The following is a 21,808-nucleotide window of genomic DNA, read 5'->3' on the forward strand; positions in this document are numbered from 1 at the left end:
AGATGCTTTGTTTTATTAAGAGATCTACCTCTATGAGCCCCTGAAAGTCTTGGATACAGCCTCCAGAACCCCTCTGAAACTTGCTGCCATTTTATGATTTTAATTTGCTGGAAGGGAGAATTATTACATTCAAGGACAGTTCCATATTAATATTAATATTAATCATATTAATAATGAAGATACCATAGATTAAGCAAATTTAATAAAAACATTTCAGTCCTTGCTGAGAAAAAAGCTCTAGAGGGAAATTCTGGGGAATGATAGCTATAGAGTTACAAGTGGAGCTCTATTGTTAAATCATATCCATTATATCATTTCTTCCCAGATATTTTTGAACTTCTGCGATTTGTATCAGGCACTGCTGAAGCACTTCTAGCTTATCTCTAGAATCTTAATTACAAGCTTGTCTCGGAGGCTGGGGAGAATTGGAGACTTTCACAATGTTTAATTTTGAACTGGAACCACAAGTTGGAGGGTATTCAGGGTGGATGTTCAAGTACAGCTTTAGCTATGGGACCTCATTCTCTCTTGGCCCAATCTACTTCACTGGATTGCTTTTGTGAGGGTAAAAGGTGATGCATTTTTTTTTTAAGGTTAATAAAAGAACCCCAAGCAGCTAACAATCTTGCAAAGTAGAAGTGTGAACCAAAAAGAAACTTACACATTAAGCTTAATTATGTTCAGAAAAGAATTCAGTCTTCACACAGTAGTTAGATGAAGAGAAAAAAAAGGTAGCTTACATTTATTCAGTAGATCTGGATACAATCAGCTTCACAGTAGAAAACACTTATTCATCACTGGTTCTTTGTAGACACATTTCTATGTGGAATAGAAGTGTCTGCATGCAAGCAAGACGAAAGGACAAGGGCTGCATTCTACAGCACCTACTGCTTGCAGGTGTGCCCAAGAGGTAAAATGGAGATTGTTAATCCCCAAACCCAAGGAGGAGGAGGAAGTGGAAATCAGGTGACCCATGTGACATCCCACAAGCACAATAGAGATGTGTTTACTAGAAAGACCCCTTATGCTTATGAGACAATGCTGAGTTGACCTCTGATAATTCCAACAAAAGGAAGGGTGTTCCTAATGTAAACAGCCTTTAGCTATTGGAGGAAGGTGGGATAAATAAAAAAGAAAATTACGCAGGGAATCACAACCCTGCCATATAATGGAGGATTCCCATAAGCCAATCACTTAATCCTCCTTGCTCTCTTAATAGTGAACAAATTGGGCTCAAATATAATTGTGGCCCTTCCCCCAAAGCCAGTAACAGGGACCAAATTATACTTCCTCCTTTACTGATTCAATATTCAGTAACCACTTAGGGCAGCCCTCCCCAGCCTGATGCCCTCCAGATGCTATGGATCACAACTACCATAAACCCTAGCAAGCACATCCAAGATCCTGGCTGTGGATGATAGCAGTTGGAAATCTGGTTATGGAAATCTGAACTAAGATTGAATAATGCAACCTGAAAAGCAAGCAGTATATATCAGCAATTGGTTTGGATTGAATGTCTGGAACTCCTTTGAGCAAGAAAAACTGAAGGCACCGGTAAAAATCTCAGATTATTTTTTTCTCATCAACAGCAATAACATTCAGCAAGCAGTTATAGTAGCTTTATCTATTTAAAATCAATTGGAATTTTATATGTATTAAAACATCTGAAATTATAAAGCAATGAGCCTTAAGGTTCCTTTCAAAATGACCAGAACAATATATCTTAAAGAGAAAGAACATTTATTTATAGGTCTTTTAGACACATGAAATAGTAGTTTGTAGGACAAAACAAATCTGGTTTAGCACAATGTGCAAGCCTAGTTTTTGTAAACCTAACCTTAATTAAGTTTATTCCATAATAAAAATACTGTATATAGTCAGTATAATAAACCTCTGCCTAAAATATTTTTTCACTAATTATTGCATAAACTATTTCTGTTACAGAGCAGGTATGAAATATTTCATTTTGTTACAGAGTAAACAGAAAAAAATGAGTTGCCCATTTGATTTCCTTCCTGCATTGCAGCCAGCATTTGCTAAAAAGGTATTAAACTAACATATATGAAGATGCCAAGTATACATTGTTATACTATGCTAGCATTTTTGTAGATTACTTTGTGAATGCATATGTCTTGAAGTGACTCATTATTATGGATTATAATTCATTGTAACCAATTATCAGACTTACTGGACTGTTTTCTTTTTAGACTTAAATCAGGACAATCTCTATGTATCCTTGCATATATTTGTAAGCTTAAGATTTAGAAATGAAAACTTAACTTGTATATTAATGGATAATGATTCAGGAACAGGAAGATAACATGCATAGCATCCAAAGTGTTTTTAATTTATGAATCTATATTACTAGAGTGGCAGTTATATAAATTAATATTATTCTTTTCCAAGTACTGTATGCTATGGATTTGGCAGATTGTGTTAAGTTTTGTGTTGTATGCAGAATTTAAATAATTTGATCTTAGGCTACAATGATGTTGAGAACTCAGTGTTATCTTGAGAAAAGAAACAGGGATGCAGAGACAACTATTTTAGCCAGCATTAATCATTGCTCTTCATTTATGCTCTCTACTTAAAAAATTATGTTTCAGTATGGTACATTTTCTCCAACCAAGGACACAGAAGAAAAAGTAATACTGCAAGTAATGCTCTCATCTTCAAAGCATGACATTGAATAATGGGGACAATAAAAAAAATGATAGGCTTTTAAAACCTGTATTGAATTCAGCCAAAATACAATGTAATTCAATATCCATGTCCATTTCACTGTTAACTAATTTCATTTAGCTGTTCAATTAGCTGTTTAATGAAATTTTAAAAAATGAAATTTGTCCAAAATATCTTTGTTGTGATACAGTAGTGCTTCTTTTATAAATATTGTTTTCATATTATCTCTGGAAATAAATTAATGATTCATCATGGCTTTGCAATAAAAAGTATATAGAGGAGTGCAATTCATGTTAATTTTAATATGCTCAATAATTTCCTCAGAGATATGTGAGGATGGCTAGCCCTTGAGAAAATCTTATTTTTTTTCCCTAGAAAATTTGCTTACCATATTCACACAAATGAAGATGACCCCCTGCCAAGGAAGAGTGTGCACATACACATACACACATACACAAACAAAAAGAAACAAAAAACCCTGCAACATCCCAGCTTCCCTTTCTTTTCAACCTAGGCTTTCTAGCTCTGGCCGAAACCAATCCTAGATTTTGCCCACCACAATTCTTAAGCTGTGCAGGTGATACCCTTATCTGTTATCAATCCATACTTCAAAAATGGAGAGGCCCAGGATAAAAAAAAATGAATAGCATTAAAATTAGTTGCCTATTTATAAAATTCCCATTAGTATATCTCAAACAGTCTCCTGCTGCTGCATAAACCACACTTCTCTCTTTCTAGTAAAAACAGTAAGGAAAAAGAATAGATATGAGAAGAAGAGACAAATATACTTAAAAAGGACAGAAAGTGAAACAGGAACAAAACTGGATGAAGACAAAGAGGGGGGTTGTGGTAACTGAACAAGAAGAGAGAGAGAAGCCTATTGTGGAATTACAAAAGGATTAAAATTCACAAGGGAAGCATCCCCTCTGAACCAATGTATAATTTTCAAGAGCCCACCCTTTTCAGCAGATGTATCTGCAACCATCTCTACATTCCAACTATTCATTTCTTTTCAGAAATTTATATCTTGTCAGCTAATCTAAACCCAATTTACAGGTAATTTTTGGAGGAGGGGAACCCCTTTTATCTGGTAAATAAGGTATTTCTGCAGAATATAGAATGCAGAATGCAGAACTTCCTTTGTCATGGTTTCCTTTCTCCAAGGATATATGGGGTATTGGAACTTTCTTTAGATCTGCGGGCAAGATTACTTGGCGGACACCCTCTTAGATGTTAAAAGGACAGATAATAAATGCACTACTGTGGAGGTTTATGAGAGCAATATGAAAGTAGGCCATGCTGGCTAAAGTACGTGAAAAGATAGTAAAAACGTACATGGGAGAATTAAAACAATTTAAAGGAAACTTTAACAAAACAAGAAAAACTGATGACAAGCACACCAGCTGAACCATACAGAATATGATTACAAAATATTGGAAGGAATCAGAAAATAAAGCAGTGATACCTGTCTGCCTTCATCAGGGTTTGCCAAAGTGGTCAATATGAATCCCCAAGGGTCAGTGGGATTATCCAAGGGGTTGGTCAGTAACTGTCTGGGGGTAAATAGTTGATAAACGAGAGAAGGTCAATTGGGGTCAGTTAATCTTTTGGGTCTCTATAGAGCTCCATACCAGTCCCTACTCCTGAAGATGAGGTGCTGCAAGACAGCGTTACCCAGAATTGGATGGTCTGCCGCCAGCAAGAGCAGCCTTGAATTGTTCCTATTATTATTATTCATAGTACTATTAGGTAAAGTAGTATGTATTAAGTTATTTTCATACAATAAATGTTTGGGGGTCAATGAACAATCTGAAACTTCATGAAGGGGTCCATGAGCTGAACAGTTTGGGGACCCCTGGCCTACACCATAGAATTGTTTGTTTAGTGGAATTGTTCTCAACTACAACTGAGAAACGTTTTTAGTACAGAAGTAAATGGTGACAGATTGGCAGGCAACAACTAGATCAGATAAATTGTTTGTGGTCTCAGGTGGCAGATTTTACAAATTTAAGTAAAATGCCCCAAAGATTTCAGATTGAAATCTGAATCTATATTTCAGTTCTACTCTTCTGTTCAGTTTTGTTTTGTTGTCTCACGGTGAAAACTACACCCCGTCAACCCTATCCATTGTTTCTCTGAGCTATGGATAGAGCTTCCGCTCTGCAGTAAATGTACCAAATTTGTTGGAAATTCAGATTTTTATCATGACTTATTAATCAGCATGAATTCTGCTAGAACTGAAGGTTTCTGCCTATACAAACTTAGTGGCAAGATTACACCAGAGTTTCTTTAGAGCTCATTCAGAGGATTATACTAAATGAGTGACTGAATTGCATGTAGCCTTTGTGCAAAAGTCACTTGAGTTTGTTTCAAGAAAATAGCAAGTTATCCACTCTGGATGTGATGAATTAAGAGATGGTTAGCAAAGTGGCATTAGCTCTTCATAATTTTGAAGGTTACTTTTAAAGAATGAATAAAGAAAAACATAGATTACAATCCTAAGTATACTTTGTAGGAAATATAGTCTCACTGAATACCAAAAGACTTAATTCTGCATCAACATGCGTAATAAGGCTGCTCTGAAAAGATGTGTAAAAGCTGATGTGCATAGCTGCATGTCAGGGATCACTCTGTAGATGTTTCTGTTCTTGAAAGGCAAGAATAATATCAGAGTTGTAGCTAAAAGCATTTTAATAATCTCCTAAAACAATCTTAGATGGCATATGTATGGAGCATAGAGGAATAAAAAATTCATGACTAGTCACATCATGAATTAATGTGAGAGGCACCTATGACACTTACTACAATGCATATAGCAATCAACAGGACAAATAATGGCTGCATTGCCTTGGGAAATCAATATTTTCTATTATTAGGAAGACTTAAATTCTCTCCTTTGAATGTAGCTGACAAAGTGAGATTAACATATAATGTAGTTAACTCTGTCCAAAACAAAAGCATAGCTCAAAGGAAGATACTCTGTGCACATTAAATGAGCCATATAATAGCTACATTTATTGCACTAAAAACAATCAAAAAAGCTGCCAGTGTATTGAATGAAAAATATCACAACTCTTAGATCAAGTCTGTTTAATTAAGTCTGCAGTATCTTACTACATACAACAGTGTATTCACATTTCCTAATAAAATAATTGAAGAACTTTAAAAAAATATGATTGTATAGAAAGGAGTGGTGGAATTCCTCACCTTCAAACAATGTTAACAGAAGGTAGCTATCCATCTTCATTATCTGAAATAATGACTTACTATTTAAGGCTGCAGTCCTCCCTCCCTCCCCAGTTACATGCCGTTAACTCTCATGGATTTCACAGGGATTTAAGTATATCTGATAATGTGTCATCTTTTGGACTGTAACAAAAGTTGTACTTTCATTCTCAAAAGGAACTATCATTAAAAAGGGGGGTTGCACTTATTTGGAAGCCCCTTCCTCTCCAGACGTACAAGTCTCCTGATGCTCTTGCATTTAATATTAATGCTGGGATTATAGTCTAGATAGAATAAATAGATATGACATAAGCAAAATTTAATTGAACAATTTTGTCTGCAAGTGTTAAGGCCACCTTTGAAGCTGGTGTGTGCCAGAAGTCTTAGGACAATTGCTAGTTTTCTGGGGACTTGTAGTCTCAATTCATCTGAAAAGTACCAGGTTAGAGAAGGTCAATCAACAATCATACTTCAATTTAAAAGAATCCATTGTTACTTTGTATTGGTTCCCTAGTTTCCATCATTATCTCCAATAATGTCAGTTTATCATCAAAGCATATTTGCTAAAAGAAATAAATTTGTCTGCTATTATGCCAGTCTCCAATCATCACTTGTACATGATGCGATGCCTGTGCATCCTGTTCCATTGCCCCCTTCCTTAGAGAAAGCATATAGATGTGAGCAATAACCTCACCATAGCTAAATATATATGTCACTCATGAAATGTATTTTGGAGACTATGAGGCACAAGTGAATTATATCATCCCATTGATCTTAGTCCACTCGTAGATGTCCTGCTCACATACTATATCTGAGTTTATGAGAAGGTATCTGTCACCAACACAAAAATGTTTCTGGCAAGCAGCACACTTGAAGCATTCCAGATGGTACACTTTATCCTTTACTCTCATGGTCATCTCATAGGCTCGGATTCTCTTCTCACAGGAGGAACAGAGACCATCTTGGCCAAAAAGCCTTTTGGGGAAAGAAAGTCCAAGGTTAATGTTCTGAAATCCATTTTAAATGAAAGCTAAGCTAAATGTATTTATTTGACTTTATTTTATTAGAGCTTTAAGCAGACATGTAGATACTCTGAAGTTCTGAGAGCGGGGAAAGAAAGGACAAAGAGGGAACAAACTATACAGGTAGTCGTTGTTTAGCGACTGTCCCGTTTAGTGGCCATTCGCCATTACAGCAGTAATGAAAAAGTAACTTTACAACCAATTCTCACATTTACAACCTTTCCAGGTCTGTAAAGCGAAGGAAAGTTGAAGTAAGGTCATAAACACAGTCACAATTTCACTTAGTGACTGCTTCACTTAACAACCAAGCTGCTAGTCCCAATTGTGGTCACTAAATGAGGACTACCTGTACTGCCATGATAACTCTAAGGGCATGTCATATTCTCACTGTTTTTATTCCCCAACCCTTCAAAAGCAGTTTGAAAGCTGTCCATAATTACCTTCACTTCCACTGTTGTGAATTGCTGAGAACAAGGAGCAAAAATCACTACCTTGTTCCAAGTTGCTGCAGATCCTGCAGCAACCAAAAGGGGAAAAAAAATAAAAAAGGAGAGAAATCACTTCCTCCAGCTAAAGAGAAGACTACTAGTAACTAAATACATACCAGTTTTACCCCCTGCAGCTTTAATGTACCTTACCAAATAGGAGCTGCCAAGCTATATTTCCTTTTCAGGACCTGAAAGGCAGGAGCTGAGAGGACAGGAAATAGGACCATAGCATCCAGTGGAGAAATATAGCCATAACATCTTTAAAAAGCAAGCAAGCAAGCAAGCAAACAAAAAGCTTTGCAGAATTTTCAACTGCACTGCAGCTAACTGTGCCAGAAATAAATCAGCTCAGCTCTCCAATATTGAAGTAGGACTTCAGAGGTGTTCGGAATTTGGAAATATTTTCTATTCTTGTTTTGCCTTCTTCCTTCTTAAACTGACCCATAGAAATCCTCTGTAGGTCAGCTGATGTTGAATAATCCAAATTAAAACAGTCTAAACTGTTAAAGGAGTGCATATTTGAGTTTGATTCTGAATCAGACATTCATAGGAACATTCTTATTAAGTGGAAAGAAAGTGGGTTTGGTGTACAGATTTCTTAGGGTTGAGCTTCACATCAGTACCACATTAACTATGGTCATTATGGTGGGTCTTAAAGTATTATTTTTACAAATAGTGCTTAGCATAATGTGCCATGTTCCTGTGCATGTCAGAGGGACTGTGAGGTTCTTAATGCTTCTTATAATTACTGGTTATATGTTAACATAAGCAGAGTACATAATATCCTTGTATTATATTCCAACAGGCATGTTTTATTATATCAGTAAGATATGCTCTGTGTTAACATGATTAATTTTGGAACAAGTTTATTAATTTCAAATATTGCTGTAAAATTAGGACAATAATCCTCAGGACGAAAATGATACATGTTTCTCCCTTGTCTTCCAAGAGATGTCACTGTTCACTTGTCCAAAGCAATAGTACTAGACCTGCTCCATATGGGTATTTTTCTAAGTGTCATCTTTTAGTTTGCAATATAACACATGAAGAGATTGCTAATATTGGCTTAAAAAGTGAGAGACAGAGCAATTTAATATATATTTTTAGCCAATGTAGGCTTTTCTGTTTGAATTACAAATGAGGGTAATTAAAAAAAAAACATGGTTGAGCAGCCTACATCTATGAAATACTTCATTAGCTGACACAGATAATTAACATACAGTATACTGTGAAAAGCCAAAACATACCCAATTATGAGTTATGGAAAATGCATTAACTTAACAGTCCAGAATTTCTGCCATCTCAAAAAATATTTAGCTAGTGAAAATAGGTCAGAATCCTCTGAGGGTGTTGCATTATTTTGGAAATTTGCTGCAAATTATGTTATGTAAAACTAGTCCTTCTATTCAAACAGGACAGTTACTGGAAAAAAAAATCTCTAAAATAGGGTATACTGCTTTGAGATGTCTAATGATGAGAAGTGGTACACAAATATACAAATAAGTAGGTAGGTTAGCACTTGTATTCTTATTCCTCTACCCTGAATTAATTATTAAAGGGAATAAAATCTCTTGATGCTGTGATGCTATTTTAGGATGTAATTAAGTATCAGTTAACTCTCTGAAATGTGTTAATGTTATGAATACTGTTCTGTTCATTTAGCCTTAGTTTTCAACCATTCAGTTCAGGAAGTACAGGCAGGGCCTTTTAAAGTCTAAGAGAGGCCCAGTGGCATAATGTTCATTGGAAGTTCCCCCTCCACACAGACTCAGGATTTATTTACCCTATACTCTGTACCAGGGCATATTTTTCCTGCTGAAGTCAGTGGCCCAGTAAACAGGACTGTGTGGGGAGCACCAAATTAATAGAGATAATTGAGATTGTATAAGGACAACTGATTAGTTGTTCTGCCTTGAATTAATATTATTGAGCCATTTTATCAGTTTGAAATCCTGAACCATACTTTTTGTAAGGCCCAAAGCAAGAGCTTTCACTATTCTTCCCCCACCCTTGTGCCCTGAACTTAGTTTGCTATTTAGTAAATCTTTGACTCGTCCCTCTGCAACGTTCTGCCTCCTTTCCTCTTTGTGTTGGTCACATAGTCATTCTAGCATCACTGCTCAAGGTGGATCTTTTTTCGGCCTCACTCCCTAAGGTCATCTCCAGACTTTGCTGAAAAAGTCCCACTGCTCAGGCTAACCTGGCAAGGGGCTTACCCAAGTTGGGTTTTGAGACTAGTTCCTTGCAAACAACCATGCATGTTATTTTTGCCCAGGCTGAACCCAACCTGTAGCTGATGTGCTGTAATTCTGTGAGTGAATCCTAGCTTTGTTCTAAAGCAACGTTTGTCAACCTCAGCAACTTTAAGATGCATGGACTTCAACTCTGGCCTGAGGAATTCTGGGAGTCCATGCATCTTAAAGTTACTGAGGTTAAGAAACACTGTTCTAAAGAGTTGTGAGAGAAAACTATCAGCAACTATCAGCAAGAGGTGAGAGGAGAGTAGCCTACCTGAGATAGTCTCTTCGACAGAGCTTTCTGCCCAGTTTATAATACAGCCTCCTTCCCACTTCTCCAAGTCGGCACCCACATAAGTCACAGCTGAGACAATCTTCATGCCAGTACTGATCAATGGCTTTAAGGAAATAGCGATCCCCAATGTTTTGCTGACAACCTCCACATGTTAACAGGGAAGGGGGGATTTGGAGCACCTCATCCACTGGCTCCCTGGTGGAAAGAAACAAACCAAAGCAATCATTCCAACCTGCAGAGAGTCTAATTATGACAGAAATTCTATCCTGATCACTGACAAGAGAGAACTGGGTATAGAAGACTCAGATATTTTCTACAATAACAGATGATAGCTTTGGGCATAGAATTCAGAATTGTGACAATTTCAGCTTCCATTTTTGTAAAAGTGGGATTGTATTCCTTCAGGCCTCACATTCAGAGATGTAGAGTGATGGTGGTGGTGAAAAAGGACTAGAGAGGAAAAACTAAATAAACTCTCCAATGGTGGTAGACCTAAAATGACTTGCATGATCTTTAGCCATTCCTCATGACTGCAGAAGCAGGATAAATTAAGTAAGCAAATACATTTTTTTTAAAAGAAAAGCTAAATTTATATAGTTTTGTACAAGTAGTAAAACCCAATCTTCTAACTACAAATATTTTTGTACTTCAGTGCAAGATATACATTGGCTATAACATGCTTCATAGTTAAAAGCATAATATTTAAAAGGTGAACAAGAATGGAAAAAGCATTTGTTGATAAACAAGTTATTTGTATTGTATCAGTTCAATATCAGGAACACATCTTGTTAATTTTTTGTGACTAATAAAAATGCAGATATTTTAGTCAACTACTTATGGTTTCTATTAAATAAGATTTTGTTTTCTTATAAGTCTTTGTTCTGAGCTGGGTGTGAAAATAGGTATGAAAATAAGTGTTTCCCCATATAGTCTTGTTCTCTGATAATTTGTGGATTGTATAAAGAAAACTCTTAGAACTAAAGACAATCTTATTTTTAAATCTTATTTTAAAGACAATCTTATTTTATACTGAATATTTTAATTAGTTATTTAATGAGAAATGGTAGTAAGCAAAGCATGGCATTTTGGTCACTGCACTTTATTATTTTAATGTGGAAAATTATTTATACTCTCAGTCTTATCTGTCCTTAAAATAATCATGTTAACCTTTATATCTATTTTACTGACTAACAAGCATAACATAGAAAGATTTCACAAGGTATATTTAGTGCATTTAGGATGACTTTTATTTACTAAGAGTGTAGTTTAAGCCCTCTATAGATTTATTTGTAAAAAGCCCTTAAACTTATTAATAAACATGTTAAAGGAAGAAAATGTGAACAGGGTTGCATTCTGTCATTCTTAGAAGGCTCATTCTGTAAGGGTGGAGTCCTGCAAATCCTTTTTCTTTGGAACTTTAATGTTACAGCCAATATTCTGCCTAACTAGAATAAAAAGAAAATTAAACAACTTCATAGTCCTTCTTCATATTATGGAATTACATTAATCACTGCTCCTCACAGCAAATTCAGGAAATAAAAACCAACTGAACAGAATCCAGAACTGGGTCACTAAGAAAGGAGAGGAAGAGTTTATGTTTAATGAAATTTTAAAACTTGAAACATTAAAATAATAGTTAAAGGCAAATCTAAAGGGCTATGTCTTTGGAAAAGTTCAGTGAAGCAGCGGTGGAATACTGAATATTTGATGATAAAATACAGAAAAACTGCATGTGAAAAAGGATGGAATATCCCACTCTGGTCTCATAAAAACATAGTGTATCCTGAGTAACAATATGGTATACAGTACTCTGCCTTGTTAGCCAGAATCAAGGTTATGAACATGTTAGTTATTTATACAATTATTTAAACACTGTCCACTTCAACAAGGATTCAAGGTGGTTTACAGTCAAATGAAATAATTGAAAGAAAACTAAATCAAATTTAACTAACAGTTCTTACTCCATGAACACCTATATGCCTTGTGAAATCATACATTTTCTAAGCCTTCATAAAGCCTGGGAGGTTGGGGGCATTTCTAATCTCACACACTTTCCCTGAGTGATAGCACAAGGTGGGTAGGCTGAGCCTTGGTGGGAAATACAGTCTTGTAGGTTGGTATCTAGGCCCCACACTGCAAGGCCTATTGATAACCAGCACCTTGAATCCAGAAGCAAATGAAGCCAGCATACTGCCTGCAGCATAGGTCTACAGTGCTAAATCTACAACTTCCAGTTGACAGAGAGGGTGCTGCATTTTAGGCTAAGCTTCTGAATTATCTTCAAAGGCAGCCCCATATACAATATGTTAGCGTAGTTTATGGATGATGATATAATACAACATTTTATAAGAAATCCCACTTTTCCTTCAAATCATTTTACACACAATTAGGAGTCTTCAAAAATTTTGGACTGTTGGGCATGGAATTTTGAGAGGTCATCATATGTATTTTTATAAAACAGCTATGATAGTGGGCATGGCCACTTCCAAAGCATCTGCTTACCAGAAAGCAAAATGATATTGACCCTACTGCTCTATCTCGTCTCTTAAAATCCCAAGGCAGGATTTTCTGGTATACAATATATCTAATCTGTTTAAGTGAATGGATGTAAAAAAAAATTACTAAGTATAAATCCTGCATGCATATTTGCAAATCTATGCAGTATTCAGAGCCAAGAATTGTAAGTGGTGGCTTACATTATTAGAAGAAACCTTAGATAATGAGGAAAACTTCCTTACAAAACATTTGAAGCTGTACTTTTATGAACGTATTTTAAGAAATACATTATCTTGGATTCAAATAGAGCTGCGTGCTCATGAAAGTGTATAGGATTGAGGAACATATAATTAAAGTCACAACTTAAATGGAAAAGGTTCAGTCCACTGATTTCTGAGTAAATATATTCAGGATTCTGTCTGGAAAGCTAATCCAAGCATGATGAAAAATAGGCTCTTCCAGTCAGCATGGCTTTATACCTTCTTAATCCTTACTAGTTGTGATTATTTACAATAAGGAACTGTATATTTTGCCTTTGTTTATATTACCAAGAGTATTTTTAAAGTACTGCAGCTGCACCCTAATCCAATTTCATATTAAAGCTTCATGCAGTCAGCATCGTCCCCAAGGTTTCAAATCAATCCTTTTCCTCATGCCTTCCCTGATTTTAATAAACATCAAAATTAGGCCAGCTATACATTTAAGAGGTATTGTAAAGTACTGTAAACAGAGGGTTTGATCCCATATATTTATGACTGCAGTTCTTTCTTATGTATTATTAACATGTACTAATTTCCTCATATGAAAGTGAAATATCACTATAAACAGACTCACTTTGGACCCTAAATAGTACCTTCATCATAAGAAGGAAGAATAAGCAAATCTTGCAATGTGCAAAAGTCCTTTCCCCAAAAACTTTCTTAGTGATCCTGAAACCATTGAAACATTTCACTAAAGGGTCTTACATTTCACTGAAGGGTACTCCTGGTACTCCCTCCCTCAAGTCAGTGTAGACTCCTGGCAAATGCCTGGACAAGTCCCTGCAGTTTTCTTGGCAAGATTTTCAGAGGTGGCTTGCCATTGCCTCCTTCCTAGGACTGAGGGAGTGTACCTGGCCCAAAGTCACCCAGCTGGCTTTGTACCCAGGGCAGGACTAGAACACATAGTCTCCTGGTTTCTAGCCTGGTGCCTTAACCACTACATCAAACTGGCTCTCATTATTACTACTACTACTACTATTATTCTGCTGTTCCTCCCAAATGAGCTGAAAGCAGTGTACAAAGGAGCAATAGTAAAAAAACTATTTGGTAGAACAATCATAATACAGGAGAAGCCTACTTGTAAGCAGCAGTTCCTTTCCCCAGCAAGCTGAAACAAGAGCTAAAATCATGATTAAATAAGAGAGAGGAAAAAGACATTTTAATGTTACTCTATTATCTTGCTGATACCTGCTTTGCTCCTTTGATATTCTGTTGTACAACTGCGATTGGGAATTAACTCCCAAGTGAAACACTGACAGCCTGCACAATCAGCAGCTCAAAGTATTTTAACACACACTTTAGCTCATAAACCTGAAGGAGAAAAAGGCTCAGATTTTTAAAATTAATGACATGAAGTAATGATTTACGTTCTAGTCAGACTATTAATAACATTCTCCCCACGCTTTGGCTAGATTGCTAAATACAGTTTTCATACTAAATAAGCACTAAATAAGCTTATTTCTAGACTCTTACACACCATTTTTACCACATGTAAATGATTGTGAAAATTAATTGGGAGGTTTGCTAGATGTCTTCAAGAGACGCTGGATAGATAATTGTCAGGGTTGCTTTAATTTAAATCAAAATTAATTTGTGCACTGAGTAGGGAATTGGTTTTAATGTACTGAACAGAAAAGTGGCTAAATAGGCCCTTCCAACTATAATTTTATAGCTCTATGAAAAAAAATACACTTTTCCAAAACCTTTTAAAAAAGAACTTCTACTTTAATCAGGAAATAAATGATGAACGAAGTACTGAGAGATGCTCAAGTTTCCAGATACTTCATATTAAAATACTCATTGATATTATAAAGACAAATATGCTATTTTATTCCAAACTTATAAGCAACCCGTTTCTATATTATGTGGTTTATTATTATTAAATCCTGCTAGCCTCTTACAGAGGAGAGTGTCTATGAAATGTTCATTTTCTAAAAGGTTAAAACTAAAATTCTCAATATTTGGGCCTTATTCGCTTATCTAATACTGTACACAATTTTTTTTTTAAAATTGCTCCGTTAGGATAGTGCCCATGGACTTAAAAATAAATATGGAAGCAAGCAAATCATTTCAATGAAATCAGTAACACAGAAGCTATCAGTATTTCTTGGAGGCCCATATAAATAGCCGAAGAACAAAGAAGTGAGAGGCTTTTAACATTTCTTAGTTTACCTCCCACTATCTTAAGCTGATACCTTTTTGTTTGCTAAGCTCTTTAAAACCACTTTCATGCACTTTTATCCCTAACTTTGAAAAATGAAATGCTCATATTTTTCAATGTTTTGGACTGTAGGTGCTACAGTAATAAGTTTCTCATTTTGGTTATTTATAACACTTATCAAATTAACACTTCAGTTCTAGACACTTCTCCTTAACAATAAAGTCTCATTCAATTTCATGGGCTTAATCCTGATTATAGAATTGCAGCCTGAACATTGAAGTACATGGGAAGATGGGAAACAGGAATAATAATAGCATATACAAAAAGGGTTTGTTAATTTTCTACAGTGCATACATTTATATAATTTTTTTTTAAATTCAAATGATGTGAACTACTGATCTCATCAAACTGCCTCCAGGGTAAATCCAGCTGAAATCAGCAAAACTTATTTCTCCAAACAGATGGCTAGGATTTGGTTTCTAAGGTTTCCTGCCCCCTCTCTCCAAGTCCCCCCCCCATGTTACTTTGAATAACCAAAGGCAAAAACATATTCTTTATCTATCTCACTGAAACAGTTGATCATCTCTTTAAAAAGTATATTCAAGTAAAGCAGGATTTTGAATGTTAGAACAAATTTTCCAACCCAGAGGTTAATAAAATGGCAATTATCTAGTAAGAAGAGCCATATAACTTGAATCCTATCCATGTATATATACTTAGCAGTAATTCTCAAGTCAGTGTGAAAAGCATTGCAGCTTTAAAATCCAAGTTCAGTGCCAGTGATTTGGTAGCTAACAATCATGGTAACTGCAGGTATCAGCATGCCTTTGGAAATACAGCAGGATCCTTGTAAGAAATTCACCAGAAAACCTTACTTCATTTTGCAATACTGTGAGCATTTTATAACTTCTATGCTAATCTGAGGGAGAGGGGACTTTCTCGCCCGTGCTCGGCTCTTTCGGAGACACTTTTTTCTTGACCTGTCGTAGTTTCAAAGCGGTGGTTTGCATTTTGACAATGCAGCGCTGACAGCCTCGACCCCTCTAGTCTAATCAGACCATTAAGCTGGTCAGGCAGCGAGGACAGAGAGAGAAAGGAACGGCGCAGCCTCTCACCAAGTATCCGGTTCCTCATCCCTGTCTCTGAAATCGCTTTCAGCCGCCGCCAGCCTCCCTTAAACCCCCAGGTCAGAGGAAACTGCATCCATCATCCTACCGGCCGCCGGTCCCCTTCCGACTCTCACTCTCAAAGGGAGCTTGGTAGCGAATCTGAGGACTCGGGCAATTTATCTCCCGAGTCAAAATGGGGAACTTCGGCGCATCTCTGGGCTTTGGCCGCCCTGCCGAGGCGGCGCAAAGCCCCAGGCAGGCACTGCTAGACCGAGCTCAAGAGGTCCAGCAAGGGTAGGGCCACACTGCCCACTCCGTCGCAAGAGGGCGAGGGCGGCGGCGGGGCAGGCGCTCCTTCGAAAGCGGAGGAAGAGACCAAGCGGCAGCCCCTTTGTGTTGCCCTCCGACGCCCTGGCTCTTCAGCCCCAGCAGCGCCTGACGCTGCCCGTTCCAGGGCTCTCCTCCTCCCTCCTGCCCTAGTCCCGCACACCGCGATCGCGTCTCCCTCCGGGAAAGTTGGCGCTGAGTGGGGGAGCCCCGAAGATCGGCGGCGGGGCCGGAGGGCGGGCACCACTTACTCGGAGGGCTCGAGGCTCTTCCTTTCGATGGCTGAGGACATTGGCAGGGCTCGCTCCTTTGTAGCGGCGACGGACGTCGTGACTCTCGGCTTGCCTGCGACGCGGTCTGCCCCCACAAAGGCTGCCAGCTCCCGAATGCCTTTTCAGCGGCGGCGGCGGGGGCGGCGGCGAGCAGAGTGGCACATCCACCCTCAATGACATTCACAGGGTGGCCGCCTGTAACGCCGAAGGAGGGCGGGCGGGCGCGTGGGCAAGGGCGAGATGGACCGCGGCCGCCTTGCCGCACGCGCGCCTAAGCTGTCTGGGCAGGCGAGCCGAGCCGTTCGGACCTAGGCGCCCATCCTCGGAACGCTCCTCCCGCTCGCGCTGCGCGACTGGCCGCTGGGCAGAGCCCGCTGCTGGGGGCGCTCAGGGCCGGCGCTCAGCTGTCACCCCTGTGTGTATCCCGGAGTCTCCTCGCTGCCTGGATTAGGCTGTCTGCCTGGAGAGGGCTTCCTGCACTGCGGAGGTAGCGTCGAGCATCCCCAGCTCCTCCGCCGTCATTATGACCGGGGCCGCCGCTGCTGTTATTGCTAATATACGATTATTGAAGCCAACCCTATGGTCCCTCCTGTGAGCCTCTCTGATTTCACATCCTCTTTCCTGATCACGATTCAAATACAATAGGAGGAAATGACATTTAAAGAGACAGCTGTCAATTTCTTAACTGGACACTTGGGAATTTAAGCAAGCCGCAGCAGCATCTCTCACGACTGAGCTGGTATCTTAAAGGGCCAGTCTTCGCCTAGCACGCACCCATAGCTTGGGAAAGCTGTCTCATGAGTACCTGTTAGTGCTTTTTAATTTAACTCCATAGTCATCTGTGGATAACACGTGGTTAAGTGGCAAGGTATCCAGACAGAAGGTTGCCTTATACAGTTTTACATGTCGAGGATTTCTTAATGGCAGAATATAAAAACTAAGACTTCTTAATTCAGCTCTGAATATATTGTGCTTTGCTGGCATCTGCCCACTTCCCTGCCTGTATCTTGAACATGGATAATCACTGAACAAATTCAGCTTTTGCATATGACTAAAACAATGCAATGGGAAATAGTCTTAAAGAGAAATAAGTAATGAAAACCAGCAGCTTGTCCCATCATTTCTCCCACTGCCTTGCCCTACCCCAACCTCTAACCACCACCAAGACGGGGATACTGCGTACAGCGCAGTCACTTAGCTTTGTTGCTAAAATTATGCTTCTGTTTAGAAGTGCAGTGTGAGAATTGGATTAGAAAGGGTTCCTCTTAATTTGAGGGGCTATGCTCTTTAATTTCCATAGACGTTCAGCTAAATAAATATCCAAGCCACAGAGTATTTGAGGTATACTGGATAGTCTCACTGCCTGTATTTATTTATTTAATGAAAACATTTAATGTGTGGTCCTCCCAGAAGTGGCCCAGTGGTGGGCGAAGTTCTGCTGTGGGCTTCAGTGGGCCTTCAGCCTGGCTGCTAGTACCATTTTTCAAAACAGATCATCAGGAAACAGCTACATTTTCTGAACTGGAGGGTCTTATCTGTTACTTCCAGACATTTGATGTCCATGGTGCAAACTCAGCAGTGAGGGAAAGAGCGCTGACATGCTTTAACTTGCTATCATCCACTTCATGTAACTAAGAAGTCCATCCAAAAGTCATTTATAAATTCAACTTTTTTGCACTGTGGTTGAAAAACAATTACAAAACTGCTGGGGAATGAGAGAGGGGAGAGGTATGTTTATGAGTTCATAACCAATCACGAGGGTGCTTTGCTAGTTTTTCCATAATGTGCTGAAAATATTTTAAACTTTTTTTTTTTTAGTATTCTATTAAGATAGGAAAAAATAGACCTTTTTGGAGTCAGCCACAAAGCAATGGAGTACTCTTAAAATGTTATGTTTACTTCCACATCAGAGCTTGCAGATACAGTCATATCTGTATTTAAAGGTTATATGAATGCTACTCCCCGAAATTGTTACAGGAAATAGAGCATTAGGAGTCATCCCGAGTTAAGGAGAAATTGGTTTAAATTATTCTAGAGGAAGGGTCACCAAGGAACTACTTCTTTATATTTTACACCACTTTATTGTGCCTATAATCTCTAATATAAATAGAGAACTATACCTAGGAAATTGGCTTTTTCAGGTGACAAGACCCATATAAGTAAAAATAGGCTACGCAGCTGAGCACATCCTTATTTAATATTTAAACAAGAATCCTAAGACAGGAACAAGCAGGGAGTTCAGCCTGTAGTACGGATTTTATCCAGAAAAGTCCACAACATGTTGTTAGAGAAGTTAAAGAGCTTATCCCAGTAGTTAAAGAGATCAGAGACTGGTGTGATTCCACTACAAATAAAATAGTAAAAGAAGCTCAATCCCACAAGGAATTAGTAAAATATATACTCTCAGTATATATTGTTATCTTATTAAATCAAAGGTGTTAATTTTTAGTAGTTACAGGTAGTCCTTGTTGAGCGACCACAATTGGGACCGGCAACTCGGTCCTTAAGTGAAGTCATTGCTAAATGAAACTGCGACTGTGCTTATGATCTTACTTCAGCTTTCTTTTGCTTTACAGACCTGTGAGGGTTGTAAATGCAAAGATTGGTCGTAAAAGTACTTTTTCATCACTGTCGTAACTGCAAACAGTTGCTAAGTGAGGCAGTTGCTAAATGATGACTACCTGTATTCCTTCCAGGTAATGCTAGGAGTAGGACTAAAGAATTCTTGAGTCTCCCAACTGTAGAACCTGAATAGATATTAACTGTGAATGTTTGAAATTATCTGGTATAAGTGGCTTCTTCCTCGGTGTGTGTGTGTATGTATGTGTATATGTCTATGTCTGTGTGTGTACACACACACACACACATATAATTACAGTCTTAACACTGCTACCAAGTGTTCTTCCAGATTTTTGCAACTCAGATATGGTAGCCCTATCTTATGAAAATTTCTTAATAGAATACCAGTTTAATTTTAAAAGATCATCCAAGACATAAATTAGGATTTCTCTTTCTTTTGGAAAACAAATTACAATGCCTTACAATTACTTGTGATTGTTGTCAGTGGAACTTTGCCCTTCTATCTGGTATCTGTAATATTTTCTTGAATGTAGTTCATGTGGCTACATCGTTAACCAGAGGAACACCATAGTTTTCAATATATTGGTCTTGATCCATGTGTTCAGTAATACTTAGTTACTAAAGCCAGTATGGAGTCCCCCCAGCCCTACCAGTCACATGAAAAGCTCAGCTTCATTCTTCTTTTCCTCCTCATACCCCATGTGCACTTAATTATAAATAAAAGTGTTTTTGCTGCTTTCCCCATTGTTTCAAACAAAGCTTTGGATGCAAATTAAAAACAATCAGATGATCAACATCCTGTTAAACAAATTTTCAATGCCTTAAAAGTCTATTAAAACAAAACGAAACCAGTCTGAAACGTTGCTAAAAACAGCAGACATGAGTTCTGGAATGGAGACAAGGGTGAGCAACTTGGGACTCTGCTATAAACCAACATTTATTATTTATTTAACAGAGGTTGTAGCCTGTCCCAAACATCAGGGAGTCTGGATGGCAAACAACAAAGCACAAAAGATTTTTAAAAATTCGAAAGCAAATACAACCACAATTTCCTATTATGGGTACCCAATCAACTAGGGCTAAAGGAATCTTAGAACAGTAGAGATTTTACTTGCTTGTGAAATTCAAGAAGGGTTGGACTTACATATACCTCTGGGGGAAGAGTGTTCCAGAGAGTGGTAGCTGCTACAGAGAAGGCCTGTTGTTAATCCATGACCTGTGTATCTCTCTGGGGTGTGGGGAGGTAGAATTCTGTGTTCCCTGATATATTCCAGTCCTAGTGCTGTGCTATATAGGATTTTAATGGTAATGACCAGCACTTTGAACTGGACTTTTGGCCCAGACTCAAAAGCTACTGGTTATCAGTACAGCAACATTAAAATTGTGGTATTCTAATGGCCAGGGTTGTCCCACCAGCAATCTAGTTGTCACTTTTTATACCAGCTGCAGTTTCCAAGTTGTTTCCAAAGGCAACCCCACATAGAGAGCTTTACAGTAGTCCAATCATGTAGTGACCAGGGTGTGAGTAACCATCATCAGAGAATTCCAATCCAGGGTTGTGATTGATACACCAATTGAAGCCCGGCAAAGGCACTTCTGGCCTCCCTTCTACCTGTTGCTTGAGTGGGAGCTGAAAGTCCAGGAAGATCCCAAGAAATGAAGCACCTCCTTCAGAATAATTAAGGGCTGATGGTGTCCTATGGCCTAGTTGTTTATTAACAACAGCTTGGTCTTGTTAGGGTTTAATATGAGCTTGTTTCACTCCAACCAGATCCACATAGCCTCTAGACCTTGGACTAGGATTTCTATGGCCAAATAGAAACAAATATGATTGTCATGGAAAAAAAAAAACTTCCTGGCTCCATTAGGCATCTGAGATGAACCACTGCCTGTGCGGAAGTCCAGAGGATCTATCATCTGCAGTTTGGCAAGGAAGTAATCTGACCAAGGCAAAGAAGAGAAATCAATGTGCTCCATTTTCAAATAATGTCTTAACTTCTAAGTAAAGATCAGAACTACTGTGTGCCCTCCCACTGTTTTGGGCCTGCGATTACTTGTGACAAGCCCATAGTCACCATGGAGAATATGAACTCATGAGCTATACCAGACCTCTCTCCCAGCACATGGAGATTGAATTCACCCAAGAATAAAAGTCTCAAGGACTTCAACACCTGCCCTAAGACAAGATCCAGGAGCTTGGGGAGGTTGCTGTCAGGCAGCTAGCAAGAGCCATACCTTGTTGTTGGGCCCAGTTCCAAGCAAAGGCACTCATTCCAGTCTCTTCCAGAATAGTGCTCACTGTCATTATGAGAGTTTTCACCATCACAGCTACTTCTTTTTTCTGCTCTTGTTAGGTCAGGTGGCCTAGGACCTAAAACCTGGTCAGACAGAGTTATGACAGAGCTATATCCCTGTTACTACCCAGCCAGGTGTCAGCAATACATGCCAGATCTGGAAATAACCAACAGCAATAAGCAGATGAAGTTGCTTGATTATTCAGTCACTCAGGTCCAGTACATGGGCAACTGGCTTAGAGAAAGGGACCTACATCAATACACTAGTTCCTATTGTCCTGCAATGGCCTATCTAGTGTTCCCCACCTACATCCCTCTACACATTATGGTCCTAATTTGAGCCCCCAGAGGCCCACATGC

At 38.5% G+C, this 21,808-nt stretch overlaps 1 protein-coding gene across 1 annotated transcript; it reads right to left on the minus strand.

Annotated features, from left to right (window-relative positions):
- Positions 1-6,428: 6,428 nt before the first annotated feature.
- Positions 6,429-16,814, minus strand: LMO2 (LIM domain only 2). Its single transcript, XM_063289625.1, has 3 exons — positions 16,554-16,814; positions 9,929-10,144; positions 6,429-6,882 (listed from the first exon to the last, which is right to left on the minus strand). The coding sequence occupies exons 1-3, from the start codon at positions 16,592-16,594 to the stop codon at positions 6,663-6,665; spliced, it is 477 nt and encodes a 158-aa protein (XP_063145695.1). The 5' UTR covers positions 16,595-16,814; the 3' UTR covers positions 6,429-6,662.
- Between the last annotated feature and the right edge of the window lie 4,994 nt (positions 16,815-21,808).

The sequence above is a fragment of the Candoia aspera genome, chromosome 1 (assembly GCF_035149785.1).
Source record: "Candoia aspera isolate rCanAsp1 chromosome 1, rCanAsp1.hap2, whole genome shotgun sequence".
In the NCBI taxonomy this organism is placed as follows: domain Eukaryota; kingdom Metazoa; phylum Chordata; class Lepidosauria; order Squamata; family Boidae; genus Candoia; species Candoia aspera.

Bases quoted from the DNA above. Each gene is read 5' to 3' on its own strand.
- LMO2 (XM_063289625.1), bottom strand. From the start codon at position 16,594: ATGTCCTCAGCCATCGAAAGGAAGAGCCTCGAGCCCTCCGA. The intron at 10,145-16,553 runs GTAAGTGGTGCC...TCTTTCCACCAG, and splicing joins AAGAGCCTCGAGCCCTCCGA to GGAGCCAGTGGATGAGGTGC. The intron at 6,883-9,928 runs GTAGGCTACTCT...TTTCCCCAAAAG, and splicing joins TGTCGAAGAGACTATCTCAG to GCTTTTTGGCCAAGATGGTC.